Source organism: Biomphalaria glabrata, chromosome 16, assembly GCF_947242115.1.
Source record: "Biomphalaria glabrata chromosome 16, xgBioGlab47.1, whole genome shotgun sequence".
Lineage (NCBI taxonomy): Eukaryota > Metazoa > Mollusca > Gastropoda > Planorbidae > Biomphalaria > Biomphalaria glabrata.
In genome coordinates this window covers 3461952-3483376 of record NC_074726.1, presented here as the reverse complement: position 1 = coordinate 3483376, position 21425 = coordinate 3461952, and the positions used below count along the sequence as shown (strand labels likewise).

At 37.6% G+C, this 21425-nt stretch overlaps 2 protein-coding genes across 2 annotated transcripts; one reads left to right on the top strand and one right to left on the bottom strand.

Moving 5' to 3' along the window:
• The first annotated feature begins 964 nt into the window (after positions 1-964).
• Positions 965-15645, top strand: LOC106080264 (uncharacterized). The gene is made up of 2 exons (XM_013241610.2): positions 965-1241; positions 14526-15645. The coding sequence occupies exons 1-2, from the start codon at positions 1166-1168 to the stop codon at positions 15263-15265; spliced, it is 816 nt and encodes a 271-aa protein (XP_013097064.2). The 5' UTR covers positions 965-1165; the 3' UTR covers positions 15266-15645.
• Positions 6415-13312, bottom strand: LOC129923359 (golgin subfamily A member 6-like protein 22). Its single transcript, XM_056013890.1, has 2 exons — positions 9556-13312; positions 6415-6552 (listed from the first exon to the last, which is right to left on the bottom strand). The coding sequence occupies exons 1-2, from the start codon at positions 10814-10816 to the stop codon at positions 6536-6538; spliced, it is 1278 nt and encodes a 425-aa protein (XP_055869865.1). The 5' UTR covers positions 10817-13312; the 3' UTR covers positions 6415-6535.
• Positions 15646-21425: the final 5780 nt, after the last annotated feature.

Here is a 21425-nt window from a genome sequence, read left to right as displayed (position 1 = left end):
CCGTAGCCAGACAAAAAAAAAACAGGTACAAAATTTTAGAACCAATTACGGAACAATCATCCTTGATAGAACGAATTGTAACATCCATGCTAGAACGAGTTGTAACATCAAGACCCAGTCCGGTACAGTGAGTGAAGTCTGACTTCGGTCCAGACTGTAGCATCCAATACAAGGCGGAGAGGACAGTTGTTAGACACTTAAGTTTTTTTTATTTTTATTTTTAGTTATATAGAGACGCACCATTGTAGACGCATTTTGAATGTGACTAGTGACACTTTGACTTAGATGGGTTAGAGACTACTTAGAGACAGAAAATCAGTTGGTGAGAGGATTCCATAGCGTTAGGACGTATTTTATAGACAGAGACATCGACTTTGGCCCTTTTGTTTGATTAAATCTATTTCATGAATTGTTCAGAGGTCTGGACTTAATTCTTCACGTGTTACCTTTTGTGTGGTTGTCTACGTCTTGGTGGTTAGTCATAGTGAAATACACCCGCACAGGAAAACCCGGACATCTCCAGAGTGATTTTGTCGAAGTCAGACAGGCATCACTAACCACAAGACAAAGTGGTCATCATCGAACCACGATGGACGAACTATATATATTGTTGTGAATTGTTGAATTAATGTTTGGAAGGAGCTCATGAAAAGAAAGAAAAAAAAAAGTATAGAAGTTTTTTTCAGTATATTTTAGTCAATTTATTTTTCAGCGACAAGTGATTCTGTGTGTACCATTACATAAACACAAAGGAAAAGCCCTGTATTTTAAATACCAACAAATATAAAATCATCACAAAAAAAATGTCGGCACTAGAAGAACAGAAGTCATCACACTACTCTCTTGTTCTCCACTACTCGTAAACCGGCGACAATAGGATGACTCTGTGGCCCAGGTCTAGCACATCCGCAAAGAAGGCTATATTAAAAATTCATCCCCCTCTTGACCAACATTACTAACTAATCTAAACAATGAAATAATATAGGAGGAAGTAAGTTTAGAAGGGGTCATATTTTATAATTCTGCTTGCCCATATATATATATATATAGAGAGAGAGACATTAAACCATATTTTTTTCTATTGTCGTGGCGCAGAGCGCATTAAAGGGTGTTATACGTGAGTACGATTACTGGTCAGTTTGTTTGGTGTCTCTCGTATAATTGAATGCTACACAGAATGGTCAATCTCTTGAAGTTATTACTGATGACCTTGTCAGTGGTCGCCTGTTTAAGCACTAATGGTAAGTAGAAGTAACTATTATTTTGTAATTTAATCATATCATATTAATAAAAGTAGTGAAAAAAATCAGGATCTATTTTTACAACATCACTTTAAAGTTAATAGTTTCGACAAACTTCAATTTAAAATATGAATATAGTACCATATTTTCATAGATTTATACTTTTTTTTTAAATTTATTTATTTATTATTTGATATGTATTTTTTTAAATAGTAAAGCCAAAGCCAGTAAAACTAACTGTATTATAAAAAGGTCGCGAAGGTTTTGAATAATGTTAGTAATTTTCGTGTACAGACTGATTTAATTTGATCTAAAAGAACAAAAAAGAACATATTTATTATCTTCTAAGTGTGTTTAGTTGTGTTTATACATTATCTACTCTATCGATCAGCCAAAGGAGGGCCTGGGCCTGCTTTCACAGATCTCTCCATTCAGATCTAATTTGTGTTTTGTGTCTCCATGCCCCACTCTTAGCTGTTGTAGCTCTGCCTCTACATCATCAAGTCAGCGTCCTCGTGGTCTGCCTTTTTGTTTCTCCAGGTATGCTTTCTTTGCTCCACTGTTCTCGGACATGTTTTCGATGTGACCTGCCCAATGTAAGCTTGTTATATTCTTTTTTATTTCCGTCACTATGGAGAGGTCATTATATACCTGGTATATCTCTTGGTTAGTGGGTGTCCTCCGGTTTCATCTTTATGGCACTATAAAAGTTTCTGAGACTTTTCCTTTCTTAAGTGTCTCTGGCAGATTTTTTGGTGTTTTTATCAGCGTCTAGTTTTCTCTTTCATGCATGGCTACTGGTCTTTTTGTGAAGAATGTTTGGTTTTCTAAGATTAGCTTTAAAGTATGTGTTGTGTGTTATGTATTATGTGTTTAGCCCTGATTGAAAGACTTCATGAGCTGTTTTTAATTATGTGGGAACATGAGTCAATACCACAAGACTTTAAAGATGCAACAATCGTTCATCGATACAAGCGAAAAGTAAACCGCCAAATCTGCGACAACCCCAGAGGAATATCTCTTCTCTCTATTGCTAGGTAAATCCTCGCACGCATCCTACTAAATCGGCTCATGCAACACATAGAACATGGTCTACTACCAGAAAGCCAGTACGGTTTCAGAAAAGAGCGTGGAACCATTGACGTGATCTTTGCGGCAAGGCAGCTTCAGGAAAAATGCCAAGTACAAAATGCTGACCTCTTCTCAATATATGTCGACCTAACAAAAGTATTAGCAGAGTAGGAGTAGCAGAGTATGGATGTCCACAAAAATGTATATCCATGGTGAGACTATTTCATGATGGTATGAAGACTAGTGTCGAAGAAAGAGCCCTTCGAAGTATCAAACGGGATAAAACAAGGCTGTGTCCTAGCACCTGCACTGTTCAGTATCACGTTCTCCGCTATGCTGACAGATGCATCCACAAATAGAGACAACAACGGGATAAATGTAACATACAGATTGGATAGTGGCCCATTCAACCCGAGGCGGCTCAAAGCAAAAACAAAAATAAAACCAGCAGTAATCAGGGACCTGCTATTTGCTGACGACTACGCCCTTAATGCCTGTTCTGAAAATGATCTGCAGAGCATCGTCATTGACTTTTCAAGAGCATGCTCAGACTTTGGCCTTACCATCAACAAAAAAAAACAACGAAGTCTTATATTTGCCTGCTCCAGGGAAAGCTTACTCGGATCCAAGCATCAAGATTAATGGACATGATATAAATGCAGTGGACAGATTTACTTATCTTGGCAGCACACTCTCCAGAAACGGAAAGATCGATAATGAAATCGACCTGTATATCGCCAAGGCTAGTGCATCCTAAGGCAGACTGTCTAAAAATATCTGGAACAGACGAGGTATCACCACAAATACAAAGCTAGGGATCTATCGAGCTGTCATCCTTCCCTCAAAAACGTGGACAGTGTTGTGACAAGTCAAAAACTCGCTGTCAGAGTCACTCAATTTTATCACAGCATTAATTATTATTTTTCATCATTTGTCTATTTTATTTTTAATTATTTCCCCATCCTACCTCCAATTTCTTCACCCGCCCCACCTTTCCTCTCTACCAGGCTAGACTTAGTCCACCACCTTGGAGAAAATTAGGCCAGTCCTTTCATTTATCTGCCCTTGACCGGGGCAAAGATAGACACGTTCTCTTTAGTCTTATCCGCGGATGTCCGCCGCGATTGACCCCCCCCCCCTTTGGGTGGAATGTAGGTCACTCCCCCCCCCCCCCACGTCTCTCTTTGATCTAAGAGATTACACGGGTCAACACACCGCGTGATACTCCAAGGTGCGGCTCTTGTCGGACTTCACCCACGTGTAAGCTAATTCTTAGCCTAGGACGTTTCCTGTGTTTGCCCACATTTCCCAGGCATATATAAGTAGATTAAATAAAGTCAGACCCTCTCTTTCTCATTCGAGCTGAGCTATCGAGTCTGGACTATATCACTTATTCTTTCTCCTAGAGGAATACCTGGTGGTAAGCCGAACTTAATCACAAGTTCCATCGTAATTACTCTGTGTATATTTCCATTGGATATTATCATGTGTATTTTGCTTAGTTCATTTATATTTAATTAGTGCATTGTGTATTTCTCACTGGCGTAAGTAGAAAACATAAACATGTCCTATGTATTTATTTATGTATTGCATTAATCTATTAATGCTACGTTGCTCAATTGATCGTTGATGCAACCATGTATATATTTGTACATCTTAGTCTATTTCCTTTATCTCGGCTGGCCGCCTTGATAATTTTACTATCGCACTAATACTGCGCTTAGAAAGGAGATATGAGTTATCTCCCCTGTAATGAATTATCTCCCCTTTACTCATTTTACTCTAAGGAGAGTTGCGCCGCTTGAAGGGACATTCAAGCGCGCTCCATTGTTCTCGACCCACGGTCATATGTAAACAATCATCTCGATCGCTGACCACCGCCCAACTCACCCCCCCCCCTTTTCTTTCTCTATCCACCTGTGTTGTTTATTTGAGACTATTATTTCCCCTTCTATGTACATTTTTATATTATTATTTCCCCTTTTATGTACATTTTGATATTGCTACTATCATCCATCTATTTTCCAAATCCCATTTGTCATCACCTCCCCCTTGTACTCTAAAGCAATTTTACCAATCTGACGAATGCACCTCAGTCGAGGGCATCGATAAGATGTATGAGAGACATGTCCTAACTTGTCTTTATTTATCCGCAGCCTCCCTCAGGTGTCTGCCTATTTATCGGATTACTTACCTGCCTATTTGCCTACTGGCCTATCTATGTGCTTAGTGCTATTCAGCACTGCATTTTCCTATTGAGTATCACCCACCGTGTCAGGTTCTTGTATTCTTGTATTTATCAAATTATTATTATATATTTCCAATGCAAATATTTATTAATATTAAATATTATTTCAATTTGTATTATTGTTATTATTTTCTGAACTTATAATATTTTGGCTCAAGTTCAGCCTGACAAGCACATCATACACATATAGTTGTAGATAAACTAATAAACTAAGTGTATGATGTAAATAACAATAAAATTTATTCTTGTGATATATTTACAAATGACTGATTCATGATGACTGATAATAATAGTATGAAATATCAATATGTAATAATATGTAATCTACAATGATCCAGTTAGTCTCCTTAGATAAAGAACATTCATATAATTATGAAACACATAGTATATTACCTTAACTATAATAAGTAGTTCAATGGATCACATAGTCCTTCAATCTCAAAAACAACAACTGGTAATATATGTAGATCTAGCCTCTAGATCAGGTACTGTCCACTGACGACAATTCCAAAAAAGTAGAAGTTCATAGTTGACACTACACCATCAGGTCTGACCACTGCAACCCGCAGTCTGGAATCTTGAACCTCAGACTCATGTACAAATCAACGTGCACACCAGACGACCAACTGAGAGAAAGACCTCAGTCCTGTAGACTGTAGACCTAAAGTTGTACTCTCAATATAGAACTGAGACTGAATAAACAAATCTTGACACTGAGACTTGACACAGAGTCTAATATATAGACTTGACACTAATACTTGAAATAGAGTCTTCAACTGAGACTACGACTAAAACTTAGTCTTGACGCTAAAACCCTATAGAAGATAAAAGAAAGGATTCTTCTAATCATCTATATCTAGTCTAATTATAGAATTACAAATACGAACGAATTCAAAAAGAAAAACTATACAATGAAAAATAAAACTCACCCTAAACAGGGGTCAAGATAATTCAACAAGAAAATGTCCAAGGCCAATGCTAAGGCTATCCAATAACAAAAACCAAGGAGAAATTCAAGAGCTCTCAAAACACGTCTATCTGTACCGACGTACAAAACAATGGAGAGACTGTACTAGACGATAAATGACGCAAATCACACACACACTAAATTTACGTCACTAGAAGTTGTGACAAGCAACAAAAGCTCAGTCCTCTAGTCTACACAGAAAATATTAATAGTGTAATGACGTCATCAATATAGTGATCAACGCCGCACTATCAATTAGAGAACTAATTCTACTATACAGTTACATAGATAACTGCGACATTCCCCCTCCTCAACGAACTGGCAATTTTGAAAAAAATTCCAGTTATCATAAAAACTGCAAGAAAATTCTCCAGAAAATCAACTCCACCAAGACCAATACTGCAAATACGTTTCCGAGAATTACAAAAAGAGACCTCAAAATCTCACTGAGAAAAAACAACTGAGAAATCCTCAACAACCAATAATCATTATGATTACCTCAACAATAAAAAATCTTCATTATACACTTCAATAGACAAAATAATGTTTGTCTCAAAATTGTACAGTTAAAGTTACAACTGTTTGCATGTTACATAGTTACATTATCAAATTTAATCAATATCAAAATTAATATAACATAAGTACATGATTGCTCAAATGGATCAAAAAAATTATACAAGTCTTGAGCATACATCAGCAAAAACATTTAATTCTCCCTTCAAATGGACAGAATCAAAACAATAATCCTGAAGTGCTAAACACCATCTAGTTATTCTTTTGTTACAATAATTACTATTAGTTATGAATGACAAGGCCTTGTTATCAGTCTGGAGATGAAACTTCACTCCTGCCAAATAACGATCTAGCTTTTTGATCGACCATACAATGGCCAGTCCTTCCCGCTCAAGGATAGAGTATTTCTGTTCACGTGGCAACAACTTGCGACTGACAAACTTCACTGGATGTAACACACCATCTCTCATCTGACTAAGTATACCTGAAATGCCTTTATCTGATGCATCTGTCTGCAAAAAGAATGGAAGAGAAGGATCAGGCAATCTTAGAATAGGATAATCACACAAATAAGTTTGTATTCTTTTCAGTGCCACAATACACTCATTACTCCAATCAATTCTCACAGATTTCCCTTTCTTCAATAACTCTGTGAATGGAAACACCAAGTCTGAATAACAAGGTATAAATTTAGAGTAATAGTTAACCAACCCAATTAATGACCTTACTTCCTTCTTGGTACTGGGTGGTTTAAACTCCAGGATCTTCTGAACATTTCTACTATCTGGTTTCACTTCTCCCCGACCTACATTATGTCCCAGAAATTTAATGTTAGTAAAGCCAACCTCTAATTTAGATGGTTTTAGAGTAAATCCATGACTTTTCAATACACCGAAAACATTCTGTACATCTCTAACATGAGTCTCCCAACTTTCGCTAAATATACAGATGTCATCAAAATAAAACAATACATTCTCAATATCTCTTAAAATACTCTTTAAAACTCTATTAAAATGGTTAGGGGCACCACTTAAACCAAATGGTAAGTAATGAAACATGTAGTGTTCCCCCAGAACTCTAAAAGCTGTATACTCTTTACATTCTTCACTTATAGGTATTTGCCAATACCCTTTAGTTAAATCAACTAAAGTAAAATACTTAGCCCTGTAGAGTTTATTGAATAGCTCTTCTTGATCTGGTATTAATTCAGCTGGTATTTGTGTAACACTGTTTAACTTACGGTAGTCAATGCATGGACGTAGTGTACCATCACGTTTCTTAATAACCACAACAGGAGCGGCATATGATGAATCTGTGGGTCCTATGATACCCAACTTCAACATACTATCAATTTCCTCTTTTAATTTCTCCTTCATATTTATTGGTACCGTATATGGCTTTAATGCTATAGGCTTAGTGTCCATCAACTTAATCCTGAATTTTTCCACATCTGCTTTACCTGGTATGTCAGATATAATATCTTTGAATTCATCCAGCACCTTCATAATTTCACATCTCTGATTACAGTTTAAATCTAGGTTAACTCTTACTCTAGATAAAATGTCATCATTCGTCTGCTTCTTATTGTTGATTTCTAATGTCGGAATGCTGGGTAAAATATCTTCATTTGTCAAGTCTTCATCAAATTCCTCCTCGTCATCCACAACAGACACCATATTAGCAGACAAAATACTGTTCTCATTTTCAATATTAGTAACAGTTTCACTTGTATCATCTTTACTTCTGCTATGATATTTCATCAACCTATTGATATGGTAAAGTTTCAACTTATCTCCCTTCTTTACTAGAAAATTGAATCTTGATACCTTCCTTATAACTTTAAATGGTCCTTGCCAATATACAGATAATTTGTTTTCTCTTTGAGGTTTAAGTATCAATACACAATCACCTTCATCAATCTTGCGCAATGTAGAGTATCTATCATACTGAATTTTGTACTTTTGCTTTTTAACCTCACTATTTCTGTTGGCAATTGATGTTACATGGAATAACCTCTCCTTCAAATCCATTAAGTATGAGTAAACATTCCTGTATTCATCTTCCTCCTCTTTGTATTACAAATACTTGTTTCAGAATAGCCAATGGTCCTCTCATCTGTCTTCCATATACCATTTGAAATGGCGATATTCCTGTAGTTTCATTTGGGACCTCTCTATAAGCAAAAAGTGCAGCGCTAACCTTTCTATCCCAATCCTTTGGACTCTCTTGTGTAACTTTCCTTAGAAAACTTTTTAATGAAGAATTGAAACGTTCATTCATCCCATTCGACGAAGGGTGAAAAATAGTTGAGTGCACTATTTTAATATTGTAGAAGTTACACACTTCCTTGTATAAATCCGCAGTGAACTGACTTCCGTTATCACTTAGTACCTCGTGCGGTATACCAATTCTACTGAAGATTGTGTTTAATGCCTCAATCACAGTTTCTGTAGTAATATTTCTTAAAGGTATTGCCTCTGGCCATCTCGTAGCAATGTCAACTAATGTCAAAATAAATCTGTTCTTGTTCTCGGTAGTATCTAGCGGACCAACAATGTCTATTGCCACTTTGTAAAATGGTGTTGTTACTATATTCATATTTCCAAGTTCAACTCTGTCACATCTTCGTGGCATTCTACACCGTTGACAAATATCACAACTCCTAATAAAGTCTTTAACATCTTTATCAACTCCTTGCCAAAAGAAATATTGGTATATTCTTGACTTTGTTTTCCTAACTGACAAATGACCTGCAAATATACTTTCATGTGCTGTTTTCAAAATTACTTCCCTTTTTGACACTGGAACCACGAGTTGTTTCTCTTCCTGACCTAATTGACCTTTGAATACACGATACAATAATCTATCGAATACCTTAAATCGAACACTTCCATTTTTCTTATTATCCACACTCTTCTCCTTCTGTCGATTCCATAATTCTTGTAATGTAGGGTCACTCACTTGTTCTCTCAAGAAATCTTCACATGATCCAAATAACTTATAACAATCTTGAATAACTTCTGAATGTTTCATAATATCAGCCTCATTCTCTTTTTGTTTCATTGCTCTTGTAACAGCAGCACCAATATGTTCATTATGTTGTTCATCTTGTACATTCCCTATTATTAAATCAGCTACTGGATTTTCAAAACAAGCTACAATATATTTCCCTGTGATATAGTCTGAATTGATGTCAACACATGCCAGTGGATATTCCTTAATAGTACCATCAATCAATTTTAATTTGTAGCTACCTGGAATTTTGTCTTTGCATTCAATTAAAGAACTTCTTACCCCAATAACACTAGATCCTGAATCACGCAATATAGACACTATTTTATTATTTAATAATCCTTCTTCAAAACGTAATTTCCCTACAGACTTTTTCCTCAATTTCTGATCAACAATAGACATAGTTTCTTTTCTACATGGAGTAAAATATTCTATTTCATCAGCCAGATTAGAATGACAACAACTTTGAATTTTACGTGAACAATTTAGTCATCTCTGCGTACCTGTGTTTTGCACTTTCTTTGACTTGTCTGTGTTTTTCTCCTTAGTATAATCAACACCTGAATAATTCCTTCTGTTATTTCCTCCACCATGGTTCACATCATTGTAAGCTCCTCTCCAATTCCCTCCATCCATTCTCCTTCCTCTAGTATCGAATTGCCTTCTGTAAGTTCCATATGACACATTCCTTGTGCCTAACACATGTCTTGGTCCATCCTTATTATATGTCACCTGCTTTGGTTTCACTCCGGCTCCACCCACATAACATTCCGTTGACCTGTGACCTACTTTTCCGCACCTAAAACAAGTTATGACTTTCCTGTCACTAGCATAATTCTGACTTGTGGCTTCAGCAGCTCCCATTACATACACATTTTCCTCTTTACATAATGATTTTGTTGAACTTGCAGTCTTAAAACTTTCAATTACTTGTAGCATGTCTTCTACATTATCACTTTTATTTAAGATAAGTTGACGATACACTTCTCCTGAAACACTCTCTAATAATCTGTCTGTCACAATCATATTTTTCATGCCTTCTATGGTCTCCTTTACCTCCGCCATCTTCATCCAATTGTCTAGTGCCCTTTTCAAATCTGCCACATATCCCCTGAAATCATTTTCTTTAGGTCTGATTTGGTGAAATTTCTTCCTACACGTTTCTCCATTTATATCAGTCTGTCTCATTAGCATAACCTTTACTTCATCATAATTTTCCTTCTTAAACAGATCATCTTGCAGCATAAAATTCTTGAGTTTTGAAGTCAATTTGTACGACAACAACATAGCCCAACTTTTCTTATCAATACAACATCTTGTTGCTACCGCCTCAAATAGAGTCAAAAAGCCAATCAAATCCTCATCTTCCTTCATATTCTGAAAACTCTTGTCCAACTTATCAATTATATGTCTATGTTTATCCTGGATCTTAGGTTCTCCTTCTTTGTTTTCAGATTTACTTTCTTTCTGCAACTCCTTCTCCACAATTTTCTCCTGAAGTCTAGCCAATTCCAATTCTTCCTGCCTCTTTTTAGCTTCCACTACTTCCCTTTCTTTCCATCGTTCATGCTCCTCCTTCTTTATGCGTTCCTCCTCCGCCCTTTGTTCCTTCTTGAGCCGTTCCTCCCTATCCAATCTTGCTTGTTCTGCCTTGACATATTCCTCCTTCTGTTCTTTCACATAGTTCTGCAAGTCAGCTCCTGTAAAACCCAACGCCTGCCCATCCGCTATAAATTGTGAATTTATAGAAAACCTAGTCTCCATCCTTAGAATTTCCAAACAATATAAGTTTAACAGGTCAAATCGGAAAATTTAATTAGAGCACAAGATATACTATTAGCAACCAAAAAAAATACACTTAGCTGTGCTTTCTCCTGCGAAGATAGAATCTGCCTCAGCACCAGGAAGATAGAGTAGTGATGACAAGGTACAGCCAGATACACCAGGACAACTTGAGAATCCCAACAAACAGATCACAGCTCCAATTTAGGTCCACCAATCAGTTTGGCATGTAACAAAATTATATCTTATTAGTATAAATTTAAAAAAAAAAATATTATATATAAGATACAATGTTAGCAATAACAATATGATACAATGGCACCAATAAAGTCTCACACAAAAAATGTATACGATGCCTTTCCTGAGTAATAAGGTACAATCACATAGTACCGTTATGAATAGTAATGTGACACAAACAAGTGTCTAGAATCTGAAAATATACTTTTACAAGTACAGAAATTTATTTAGCAAATATTCAACTGTCAATAATATAACAAATTATAACTGAGATAATCCCTCAAATAACTCCTTTAACAGTTTAGACGAGCCCCCAAAATACTTGTCAGGTTCTTGTATTCTTGTATTTATCAAATTATTATTATATATTTCCAATGCAAATATTTATTAATATTAAATATTATTTCAATTTGTATTATTGTTATTATTTTCTGAACTTATAATATTTTGGCTCAAGTTCAGCCTGACAAGCACATCATACACATATAGTTGTAGATAAACTAATAAACTAAGTGTATGATGTAAATAACAATAAAATTTATTCTTGTGATATATTTACAAATGACTGATTCATGATGACTGATAATAATAGTATGAAATATCAATATGTAATAATATGTAATCTACAATGATCCAGTTAGTCTCCTTAGATAAAGAACATTCATATAATTATGAAACACATAGTATATTACCTTAACTATAATAAGTAGTTCAATGGATCACATAGTCCTTCAATCTCAAAAACAACAACTGGTAATATATGTAGATCTAGCCTCTAGATCAGGTACTGTCCACTGACGACAATTCCAAAAAAGTAGAAGTTCATAGTTGACACTACACCATCAGGTCTGACCACTGCAACCCGCAGTCTGGAATCTTGAACCTCAGACTCATGTACAAATCAACGTGCACACCAGACGACCAACTGAGAGAAAGACCTCAGTCCTGTAGACTGTAGACCTAAAGTTGTACTCTCAATATAGAACTGAGACTGAATAAACAAATCTTGACACTGAGACTTGACACAGAGTCTAATATATAGACTTGACACTAATACTTGAAATAGAGTCTTCAACTGAGACTACGACTAAAACTTAGTCTTGACGCTAAAACCCTATAGAAGATAAAAGAAAGGATTCTTCTAATCATCTATATCTAGTCTAATTATAGAATTACAAATACGAACGAATTCAAAAAGAAAAACTATACAATGAAAAATAAAACTCACCCTAAACAGGGGTCAAGATAATTCAACAAGAAAATGTCCAAGGCCAATGCTAAGGCTATCCAATAACAAAAACCAAGGAGAAATTCAAGAGCTCTCAAAACACGTCTATCTGTACCGACGTACAAAACAATGGAGAGACTGTACTAGACGATAAATGACGCAAATCACACACACACTAAATTTACGTCACTAGAAGTTGTGACAAGCAACAAAAGCTCAGTCCTCTAGTCTACACAGAAAATATTAATAGTGTAATGACGTCATCAATATAGTGATCAACGCCGCACTATCAATTAGAGAACTAATTCTACTATACAGTTACATAGATAACTGCGACACACCGCCTACGGAGATCTACTCAACTCTACTACTTGGCGCTATCGGCATTGCCCGCCTATTCGACAGCCCACCTGTCAAGCTATTAGGCGCGACGTCCCTATAGAGTCAGATCTGTGCGAGACGTCATAGCTACGCCAACCCTCTGCAACTCACTGGACATATCCTGTTACTTACACTACCCACGGCAGATCAGCTCTGCCCGCAGTAACCTTGTGCCCACGGTATCCGGCCACCCGCCATACTGTGCCCACTACAGATACTAGAACTTGGGACTGAGACTCCACAAGAACTATATCGCCGGCGTCCCTCTATCCGCTAGAGCGCCATCTCCAGCTGCAGAACCTCAAGCCAGGACACAGCCAGCTGCGACATCAACAGGAATACCAGCTAAGTCAGAGGACAAAGTGACATACTCTCTTATTATGTGCAAGAGTGATGATTAAACATAGAATATACTGGAGATAGATGCAAACCCTCCCCCTTTTCATTATTATATGTATATTTATGTAAATAAATATCCTTTATTTTAACTTTTGTATCTATCTTTCATTGCTTTGTCTCGTTGCGTGTCTGCTCCCGATTCACATGCTGATAAGTGGGGGTGTGATAGCTTTAAAAATAATCATCCCCTAGACATAAAACGTGCCAAACACACGTCACATTTCCCCACCTGTCACAAGTGTACAGAAAACATGCAAAACTGAACCACTTCCACATGACATGTCTCAGAAAAATACTGAATGTCAAACGGCTAGAAAAAAATTACCAGGTACTGAAGGTACTGATGTCCTCCGAAGAGCGGGTCTGCAAAGCATCCAAACAATCCCAGCTGCGATGGGCAGAACACGTCAGCAGAATGGAAGACCGCCGCATCCCTAAACGACTCCTGTATGGCCAATAAAAGGAAGAAAAGCGCTCGCAGGGCGGACAATGAAAACGCTTCACGGACACCCTCAAAGATTCTCTGAAGGCGTTCAGCATAGACCCAGCCACCTGGGAGACAGAGGCATATGACAGAGCATCATGGCGTCGCGCTGTGAAAACTGGCGCACATGTTGCAGAGGACAAGAGAACTGTGCTAGCAGAAGAAAAGCGCCAGAGAAGAAAAACAAGGCCAATGACACTAGCTCCAGCTATAATAACATGCCCGGTATGCATGAGCCACATGAGGAGGCACAAAAACCCAGTGCAAAGCCCTCAGCCCCCTGGATGACAAAAGTGGTCATCATCGAACCACGATGGATGAACTATATAAATGTGTTGTATGTTATGTGTTGTGTGTAATGTGTTATGTATTGTGTGTAATGTGTTATATGTTATGTATTATATGTTATGTGTTGGGTGTAATGTGTTGTGTGTTATAAAATGCCAAGCTGCCTGCCGCTAGTCGCTTCTTTACTTTTGATACTGTGGCTAATCTTGAATGAATAATACTTCCTAAATATTTCAACGTTTCTACATGTTCAAAGTTATGGTATTTGTAATTTGAATATATTGTTCTTCTGTCTAGTAGTCACTTGGTATTGCTGTTATTACTTTATAGCCTGCAGGTAGAGATAGTTCTTCCAGTTGTGTGAAACCTTAAGCGATGTGTCTTTTCTTTAATATTACCTTTACCTTTTACCTGTCCCTCAGCCTGCTGGACCGTTGGGGCACCATGCAAGATTTGTCGACCATCTTTCTCCATTCTTCTCTGTCTTGTGCCTTATGTAGAACCTCTTTTAATGACACGACCGTCTACTCTTCCCAACGCTTTCTCTGTCTGCCTCTTTTTCTTTTTCGTGGTACTTTTCCTTAAAAGGAGGGTCTTTTGCGAGCATCGAAGACCTTGTAATATGACCATAGAGTTTTATCTTGCGTTTCTTTAATATATTATTTCTTTCGTAGTTTCAGAACTTGCTACTTTAAAGTTAGAGGCCAAGCCAGGAACCATTCGCCCTGTTCTGTCTAAAGTACTCGAACTGAGATGTTCAGTGCAGAATAAGAACTGGGAGTCTCTCGACCAAAGTAAGACAACTCCCACAACACAACAATCCACTTCCCAGCAGTCATTATGGAACGACACGGTCAATTCGTTTGACGATTCAAAATGGGAAAGCTCCAGTTCTCAAGGTCAGGCGGAATTTTCTCGTCTGCTGACACTGGTCGTGACAAAGTTAAACACAGAAACGGGCGAGAATGAAACAATAGCCAGTGTGACCGGATGTGATACTCCAGTGATTGAAAAGAAATTCCTAAACACTCTCCAGGTTTTAGGTAGCACTGAAGGCTCACCAAGAGGCGGGGAACAGGGCTACCTGACTTTAACATGGAACACACCAATCAAGAAACATGCCGGCTACTTCACTTGTGAGGCGTACGCCTTAAACTCCAACAAGCACCCAGCCTCACTTAACGCCTCTCTGCAAGTCAAGGCCGTGCAGCCACAAATTTCTGATGTGGTCAGTTTTATTTCTACGCTGGACAAGTACATCTTTGACATGAAAGCCAAGGTCACCGAAGTGTATGAAGAAAATAAAAAGTTAAGAGAACAAGCCAGGGAATTGGCTTCAAAAAACGAGCAGATACTAAAACGAATGGACTCAAGGGGTGATTGGCCAAGATACTTAGCGCGAGGCGATGATTGACTACTCCGCATATATACACAACCAAAACTCCGAAAATGATGTCACAGAACTGTGTTGGCGTTTCTAACTATTTCTACTGAATTCTAGTGTTTCTAAGTCTCTTGCACAAATCTTAGTAAAATAATTATCGTGGGTGACTCGTGGCTGGAAACTACATGTTTGAACTATATATCAGCTTAATATAACTGTCTTTAGTAGCTCACTATAGCATAGCACGTCAATCACTTATATTATCGTGGGTGACTCGTGGCTGGAAACTACATGTTTGAACTATATATCAGCTTAATATAACTGTCTTTAGTAGCTTACTAAAGCATAGCACGTCAATCACTTATTAATAATCAGAGTTTCAATGATATCAAATAAAAGCTTCTGTAGAATTGTTGTTTTTAAATTTCTTATTGTAAAATGTCTTTGCGATGTTTGCGTTTAGCAAGGAAAAGAAATATCTAGCTGTCAGTTTGTTCCTAACTGTGACTCCAATTCTAGAACAAAAAAAACAAACATTTTTTTTTAAATACTTTTTAAAAAACAAAGTTATAGTCTTCTTTTTATATAGCGTAAATATCATGCTTATAGCATGCTCAAAGTGCTATGGTCCAATCTCATTTGTGGACCAGTGTGGGGGTGGGGGTATCTGGGAGAAGATTTTCTTTGCCTTTAGGCGCTCAGTAAACACAACTCTGCTCGAGTCGGGCGTCGAAACTCGGACCCCCTTCATAGGTAACCAAGCCAATGTCAAGCGTACTTAGCTTCTCGATCACGCTTCAGTCATGTAATTAAATTTGTATTAGATCTAGACCAACAATAGTAAATCTGTCAGATTACAAATGTTTTTAACAAATGTTTTGTTTAGTGCGTTCCATGCTTTTAGCTTTCTCACTAAGCAGTGATCCTATCACTTGTCTGGACAAGTTGGAAAGGGGACTAATTCTAACGCTCCAGTTAGATATCAAAAAGTACTATCCGGTGCACCCCCTAGGCTTGACCCTTTGTAAGTGCCAATGACCTGTTTTATGTTTATCCAGTTAATGACTATCAAAATACTGCAAATGTGAAGTACGCGTTTGAGTTGTGGACACTTAAATTTCTGGAGGTCAAGTAGGTCAAGTAGGGGCGGAATTAAATAATGACCCTGAATATAGGCCAGGGCATTATACGAGTAAGTATCACATTTCTGATTCCAAACCATGGGTATAAAAATAATGGCATTTTTGTTACTTAATTTTAGTATCAAACAGAATGAATCTAGAGAGAGTGAGAATCAAGAGACTTCAGAGTATAAGAGAGACTTCAGAGTACAAGAGAGACTTCAGAGTATAAGAGAGACTTCAGAGTATAAGAGAGACTTCGGGTATAAGAGAGACTTCAGAGTATAAGAGAGACTTCAGAGTATAAGAGAGACTTCAGAGTATAAGAGAGACTTCGGGTATAAGAGAGACTTCAGAGTATAAGAGAGACTTCAGAGTATAAGAGAGACTTCAGAGTATAAGAGAGACTTCGGGTATAAGAGAGACTTCAGAGTATAAGAGAGACTTCGGGTATAAGAGAGACTTCGGGTATAAGAGAGACTTCGGGTATAAAAGAGACTTCGGGTATAAGAGAGACTTCAGAGTATAAGAGAGACGTCGGGTATAAGAGAGACTTCATAGTATAAGAGAGACTTCGGGTATAGTCTAGACAGAGATAGTGATTGATACAGGAGAGAAAAAGTATCAACCACAAAAAAATCCATATTTTGGATGGTCTTAGGCGACCCCTGACAAATCGTCCTCGACCCCTAAGAAGGTCGCGACCCACAGGTTGAGAACCCCTCCTAAAGATCGTCATTTTGATTTGCATATTTCAAACAATAGCTGTTAGTGACCCTACACGAGAGATACTTTTTTTTTCAATTTAAAGTTGATAAAGAATTATTTGCAATCAGCGATATTACATTTTTTTTTAAATGTGTTTATTGAACGAGAGCTAGTGGGACAATTTGATTCGACAAAACGTTTGATAGTTTTGCCTGGAAAGAACGTACGTAAAAGACGTAAAGCCCCCCCCCCCCCACCTCTCAGACCTTACGGTCTATAGGGCAGATGATGGTAAAGTCATCTATTTCTGTTGTCAGCAGTTCACGAGGGTGTCATGTGGCCATCACAACCACAGACCGCCTAAACTATTTCCCCAACTAAATGTCAGGTACCTATTAGTGCGTGTCGGACTCAAGAGGCGAACTAAAGATTCCAAAATAAAAAAAAAATCAGTCTTCACCAGGATTCGATCTAGGGACCCTTAGGTCAGGAAGCCAAGTGCCTTAACACTCAGCCACCGCGCCTCAAAGAATGTAAATAAGAAACTTTTTTTTTTGAGTATTTTTTGGAAAAATGAAATATTTATTTATTTTGCGCATACAATACATTTACAATGAATACAAATTATTTTTGGGGAAAAAAAAGTCTCTTCGCTATTTTATTCCTTTACTTAGCATTTCTTAAAGGGGAGGGGGAGACCACGGCCACCTGAAGCTATTTTTTTTTCTTCCAAACGCATTCATATGTGGTATGCATATATATAATGTAAATCTAATTTAGAAAATGTACCAAAAATCATTTTTTTAAAAATGGTTGTCATGGAAACGCAGCCATATTGTTTTTTGAGGTAAGCAGAATTGAAGATTCATTTCTTGTTTCGCATTTTTCCAAGCTGAGTGTTGGAGAATCGTAAATGTTTTTTTCAAGCATTGACTAACTCCTGAGCCAGAAGTAAATTTTCCGATAGAGCAAAGAAAATTGTACTATGAGGCAAATTTTAGTAGTTTTTTTACAGTCACACCCTATCTTTGAGTGAAGAGATTCATTTTGCGTCCTGGGTAGCCTCAGGGACTCACCGTTGTAACAGTTTTGGTTCGATCAATCGCTGATAGAGAGGTTTTAGATGTTCAGCTCATAGATCATACTTTAGAAGAATGCTCACACGTCTAAGATGTTTCCCAGAAACTTTGTTCTGCGCAATGGCAGAATTAAAAAAAAAACACAAAAAACTCACGAAGAAGGTCTGGTTGGGCAAAAGTGACGCATTGGGCGCTGATCAGTAGAAAAGCCATGGTACATGGTGACTATGTACTTAGTGACTTAAGTGGCCTATATCATTTCATCGTTCTCTCTATGTTTTCGAATATATAGCAATTAGAAAGTTTCTATGGTGTTTTGAGTTAACTTTCCGAAGCTTTTGCTTTCCATGGTTATCATGCGTTTAACTACAATTAGATACAAGGTTACGAAGTGCAGTTCCAAACTGTTTTCGTACCTGGTTGACATATTCTTCTTTTTTAATCAAAATACCTGAATCAGGATCAATCTCTAATATTCTTACAGAGGACTTGGCATAACCATTTGACAACATTGTGGTGTTTAAACTTTTTGACTGATCTTGCCCACAGAATTTCTCCATCATTGCTTATAGCCTTTAAAAAAAAATTTAAAAAAAATATTTTTAGTGGACAGAAATTTTAACTCTTTCTCGCCTAACTGACGATGCCAGCTTTGATTCCACCAGAATGTGGTAAATAATTACGGAGAGAAAGAGTTAATAGATATCTAATAATATAAACAATTTAGTCTGCAAATTTTAAAGTCTGCTCCCCATTGATCTCAGACAAACAGCAAGCTTCACTACATTTAAGAAGAACATTAAGACCTATCTGTTTAGAAACAAACGCGTATTCATTCTCTGGCACTGCTAGGGTCGAGCTTCGTTAGAGAGAAACAAAAGTCATTGTAGTCTCCCTTTAATATTGTCCTCTGAGGAATTTTCTATTGGTGTGGCAGGTCTGCAGCAGTACAGTAGAATGCGAGAATCTTCTTAGGAAGGGCCTTGAGGGTATCTATGAGGTCAGTTGTCATTATCTTTCTCGGTTGATATAACAATGGGATATATTGTTATTTTAGATAACTTCCGCTTAATCTCCAAGCTTAGGTTCCCATATTTTCTTTGTTTTTCCATTTCAGTTTTTCTTATATTATGAATCATTGGTATTCTGTGGCATTTTACGTCTCGAGAGACGATCTTTTCAATTTGCAACTTCTTGTGAGACTAAAGATGCCAATCCCTGATACACAGCTGCGATCGCAGGTTGGGCATATGTCATCACCAGGCGCCGTTGCATTATCACCCTTCTTTCTGCTTCTGTTGTGTATGACATCTGCAATCTGTGACCCTTCCTTTATGCTCTCTCTCTCCATGTGGATCTGTCCAGTGCCACCTCTTCCCAGTTGCCAGAAGCATTGGTACGTCTATGTCAATAATAGTAGCGTTTTTTTTTTCTCTTTTTTTTAAATTAATAAACAGCAGATCGGGGGGATTAAAATCCATGTCAGTCAAAATAGGCCTATCCCAGTATAATAAGTGATCATTAGACATAGCAATTTTTGTGGCTAAGTTTTGGTGTACCATTATTATGTTAGAAATGAACGAGTAGTCATTCTCTGGCACTGCCAGGGTCGAGTTTCGCTAAAGAGAAACAAAATTCATCGTAGTCCCTTTAACAGTTTCCACTGAGGAATTTTCTGGTGATGTGGCAGGTCTGCAGCAGTACCGCCCTCTGACAGGCAACGAAGATGTTCCTAGGAATGTTAAGGGCCTTGAAGGTGTCTGTGAGGTCAGTTGTTATTATCCCCTCGGTTGATATAACAATGGGGTATATTGTTATTTTGGACAATTTCCATAGACGCTTAATCTCCAAGCCTAGGTTCCCATATTTTCTTTGTTTTTCTATCTCAGTTTTTCGTAAATTATGAGACAGTGGTACGGCGATATCGATAATGGTAGCGGTTTTTTCTTTTTTATCGATGAACAGCAGATCCGGGCGATTGAAATCTACCGTTTTGTCGGTCAGAATAGGCCTATCCCAGTACAGCAGATGTTCAGTAGACTCGAGAACCTCTTGCGGAGAGTATTTATAATAAGGGGGAGTGTCCTTACCGATCAATTTGTACGTCAAAGCCAGGTGTTGGTGTATTAACTTTGCAACTTGGTTATGGCGACCTAGGTAGGCTGATTCTGATAGGGCTGGACATCCTGCCATAATGTGTTCAATCGACTCGCCCACATTTCCACATTTTCGGCATTTGTCGACAACATTGAGTTTCAGGATATGCTTCTCGTAATTTTTTGTCCTGATTACTCTGTCCTGTATTGCTGTAACAAAGCCTTCTGTTTCAGGGTAGAGATGACCTGCTTTGAGCCATGTTAAGGAAGTAGCCTTGTCGATGTTGTCCCCATGTAATGAAGCCGGAAATTTTCCGTGGAGTGTTTTTTCTTCCCATTGGCGAATCTCATGCCCTACGTCGTCCAAACCGATATTGACATCAGCATTGTGTAGGTTCAGAGGGGTTGCATCGGAGTCGTATTTCCGTAGGAAGGAAACTAATTTGTTGCTGGAGGCGAGCAGTTTTGAACGTATTTTTAAAACTTGCATCTTACACAATTTGAAGATGTTCTGCAATCCACGACCCCCATCCTTCCTGGGCAGGTATAACCTTTTGGTGGAGGACTTGGGGTGTAGGCATCGAAACTTGGTTAGTAATTTTCTAGTGAGTCTGTCAATGTCATGTAGGTCGGTGTCAGTCCATTTGATCACACCGAACGTGTAAAGGAGCACAGGGACGGCCCAGCTGTTAATTGCAGTGATGAGATTACTGCCAGACAGTTTGGTGTTGAGGATTTTATTAACTCTTTGCTTATATTTGCCAAGAAAGTCCTCTTTTAATTTCTTATGGTTTATCTTGGCATTCTGGTTTATTCCAAGATATTTATAAATAGAGGCGGAGTTCAATTCCTCGATGCCTTCAAATTCAATGTTGGTGTTCGTTGCCTTGCCCTTTTTAATGCTTATGATGCCACACTTATTATTATTATTGTTATTATTATTATGGAAATGAATTAGTTTTCCAAGGTCTAGACAGAGAAGACAACATTTAGAAACAGAGAATGTCATTTGCTTAAACAAACTGTTTCTAATGTTTCATTCCATTGTCGAAACAATGTTTTTGTTTAGTTTCTATTTTAATTCTTCGAGAAACAGTTAACTGATAGGACAGGAAAAAAACAGACGTTCTGGGCATGTTAATGCACGAATGACGTCACGCAAACAAACGCAATTTTATAGCAATGC

What these genes read in the sequence shown, in the direction of transcription:
- LOC129923359 (XM_056013890.1), bottom strand. Translation starts at nt 10,816, where the DNA reads ATGGAGACTAGGTTTTCTATAAATTCACAATTTATAGCGGATGGGCAG.
- LOC106080264 (XM_013241610.2), top strand. Translation starts at nt 1,166, where the DNA reads ATGCTACACAGAATGGTCAATCTCTTGAAGTTATTACTGATGACCTTG. An exon ending in CGCCTGTTTAAGCACTAATG is followed by an intron (nt 1,242 to 14,525) that starts GTAAGTAGAAGT and finishes TTTCTTTCGTAG; the next exon opens with TTTCAGAACTTGCTACTTTA.